The sequence below is a fragment of the Otolemur garnettii genome, unplaced genomic scaffold (genome assembly GCF_000181295.1).
Source record: "Otolemur garnettii isolate 467f Iridium unplaced genomic scaffold, OtoGar3 scaffold00096, whole genome shotgun sequence".
Classification (NCBI taxonomy): Eukaryota; Metazoa; Chordata; class Mammalia; order Primates; family Galagidae; genus Otolemur; species Otolemur garnettii.
In genome coordinates, this window is record NW_003852491.1 from 534,887 (window position 1) to 537,313 (window position 2,427).

At 47.1% G+C, this 2,427-nt stretch overlaps 1 protein-coding gene across 1 annotated transcript in view; it reads left to right on the forward strand.

The window, feature by feature from the left end:
• The window catches only part of EEF2K (eukaryotic elongation factor 2 kinase), a 73,365-nt gene that overhangs the window by 49,598 nt on the left and 21,340 nt on the right, over positions 1-2,427 (forward strand). The window contains exons 8-10 of the mRNA XM_003795712.3: positions 115-247; positions 497-624; positions 1,324-1,525. Of these exons, the coding sequence (XP_003795760.1) occupies positions 115-247; positions 497-624; positions 1,324-1,525 (463 nt within the window). The remainder of the gene's footprint in view (positions 1-114; positions 248-496; positions 625-1,323; positions 1,526-2,427) is intronic.

A 2,427-nucleotide genomic window follows, 5' to 3' on the forward strand; every position in this document is an offset into this window, starting at 1 on the left:
ATTCGAACCCGCCACCTTAGGTGTACGTGGCTGGCGCCTTAGCCGGTTGAGCTATAGGCGCCGAGCCCACAGCCTGGTCTCTTGCAACCACTTTTTTATTCCTGTCCTCCACAGGCCTTCAGCCACTTCACATTTGAGCGTTCTGGTCATCAGCTGATAGTAGTGGACATCCAGGGAGTGGGCGACCTTTACACTGACCCACAGATCCACACGGAGACAGGCACTGATTTTGGAGATGGCAACCTAGGTAGGTGAGGAAAGCTAGCCTGTTTCCACGGATACCAAGCTACTCACTGAAATCTCCCAGCTCTTTGTCCACCCAAGGAAACAGGCTAAGATGGTGTCTTCCCTAAGGTCATTGAGATGGGAGGCTGGGATGTCTGATTTCTCTAAGCTCAGCACATTTTATACTTGCTCCAGCCACATTTATGGGGCTGGCGCTACCTCTCCCCTGCCACAAAGCAGAGCACTCCAGACACCCCCACTCTGTCCACAGGTGTCCGGGGGATGGCACTCTTCTTCCACTCTCATGCCTGTAACCGGATTTGCACAAGCATGGGGCTCGCTCCCTTCGACCTCTCGCCACGGGAGAGAGACACAGTGAATCAGAACACCAAGCTGCTGGTGGGTGCTCAGCATGAACCTGCTTGGCTGGCAGGCCCCTCTGTGACCTAGACTGCAAACCCTGCCTCCTTACGTGGAGACAGCCAGGCCTGGCAATGCTTAATTAAAGAAGACCAAGGCAGGAATGATCTGTCCCATCTATACTCTAACCCGTCTCCCCCAACTCAGTACACAAAGCCCTCCTGAGTGTCCCTATAGTACTGGCTGGCATCTGTTTGAGTTAGGTCCATTTTTGACCAGAGTGAGGGGAAGTCATGTAGAGACAGTGAGAAGGTATGTGCGTGGTGTGTGTGTGTGTAGGTTTGTGGGGGGGTGTATTGACAGGTGACTGGACTTAGTTCTGGCTCTCTGGGCACCTCAGTGTGTCCAAGATGAGGCTCCCTTCTTGTCATCTTGACACATAGATCAGATACAAAAGAATGGTGGCAAAGATAAGCTTGGGATTCTAAACACAGAGTAGGATACATTCTCTAGTTTAGAGCTGTAAAGTGTGGTCAGCACTTTAGGGGATGGCAAGTGCTTTGAGCTCCTGTTCCAGATGCCCGTCTTGGAGGTCTTAGGGTTAATCTCTACTGACCTTTTGTAAATTTTCTATTAGCTGTGGCTGCAAGGGTTTAGAGTTAGGGGGAACAACAGGAAGAGCCCTTCATTCCGCAAAGGGTGCCTGCATGACATGAGTATCCCTGTTAATGTCCCCAGCAATCAGCCAAGACCATCTTGAGGGGGACAGAGGAAAAGTGTGGAAGTCCCCGAGTAAGGACCCTCTCTGGCAGCCGGCCCCCTCTGCTCCTTCGCCTTTCAGAAAACTCTGGAGATGAGAACATGAGCGACGTGACCTTTGACTCTCTCCCTTCCTCCCCGTCTTCAGCCACACCACACAGCCAGAAGCTAGACCAGCTCCGTGAGTGATGGCTTGGTCCCTGGTGATTGTGGTTAGAAGAGACAGACAATAGGTAGGGAAGACCTAAACTGGCTTCCATTTAGGTTAGAAAAATCAGACATGCTAATTACAAGATTCATGGCCCTGATGGTTTTACAGGTGAGTTCTTTGAATGAACTCCCAGGACATAGGTCATCTAAATGCCATAAAAACAACTTTCTGTTGTAGAAAACAAGATAACATTTTTCAGGGTGTTTATGGAATTAGCAAAATGCTTTTACAAAGATTTGACAAAACACCAAAAAAGAAAACTATATCCCAACAACCTCACTTATACACATCCACACACCCACATAACACAAATATCCTAAATAAGGCATTAACAAGTGAACACTAGTAGTATCTTGAAGGAATAGTATGTCAAATAGGGTGTCACAGGAATCTGAGGAGGGGCCAACATTAGGAAATCTATTAATGCGATATTAATAAGTCAGAGGTGAAAAGCAGAATCATTATTTCTGAAGTTGAAGTGATAGTTTGTTGAGGGATGAGGCCCTTCAGGAAAGGGAAGAGTCAAGCCAACTCTAGGACTTGGCCCTGAAGAACTGGAAGGACAATGTGGTCATTTATTCAGGGAAAGTCTATAGGGAAAGAGGCTCAGAGCAGGAGAGGAAGATTTCAGTGTTGAAATATTAAAGGAACCTTTTAGCTGTCTGCACTGGGAGGTCTTTGGGATAGATAGTCTGGAGTAGGGGTTAACAGATTTTCCTTTAAAAAGCCAGAGAGTAAACATTTTAAGATTTGCAGGTTATTCAATCACTGTATTTCTGCATTTGCAGTAGGAAAGTAGCCATAGAAAAAATATGCAAATGAATGGGTGTGGCTATGTTCCAGTAAGAGTATTTGTGGACACTGATTTTTTT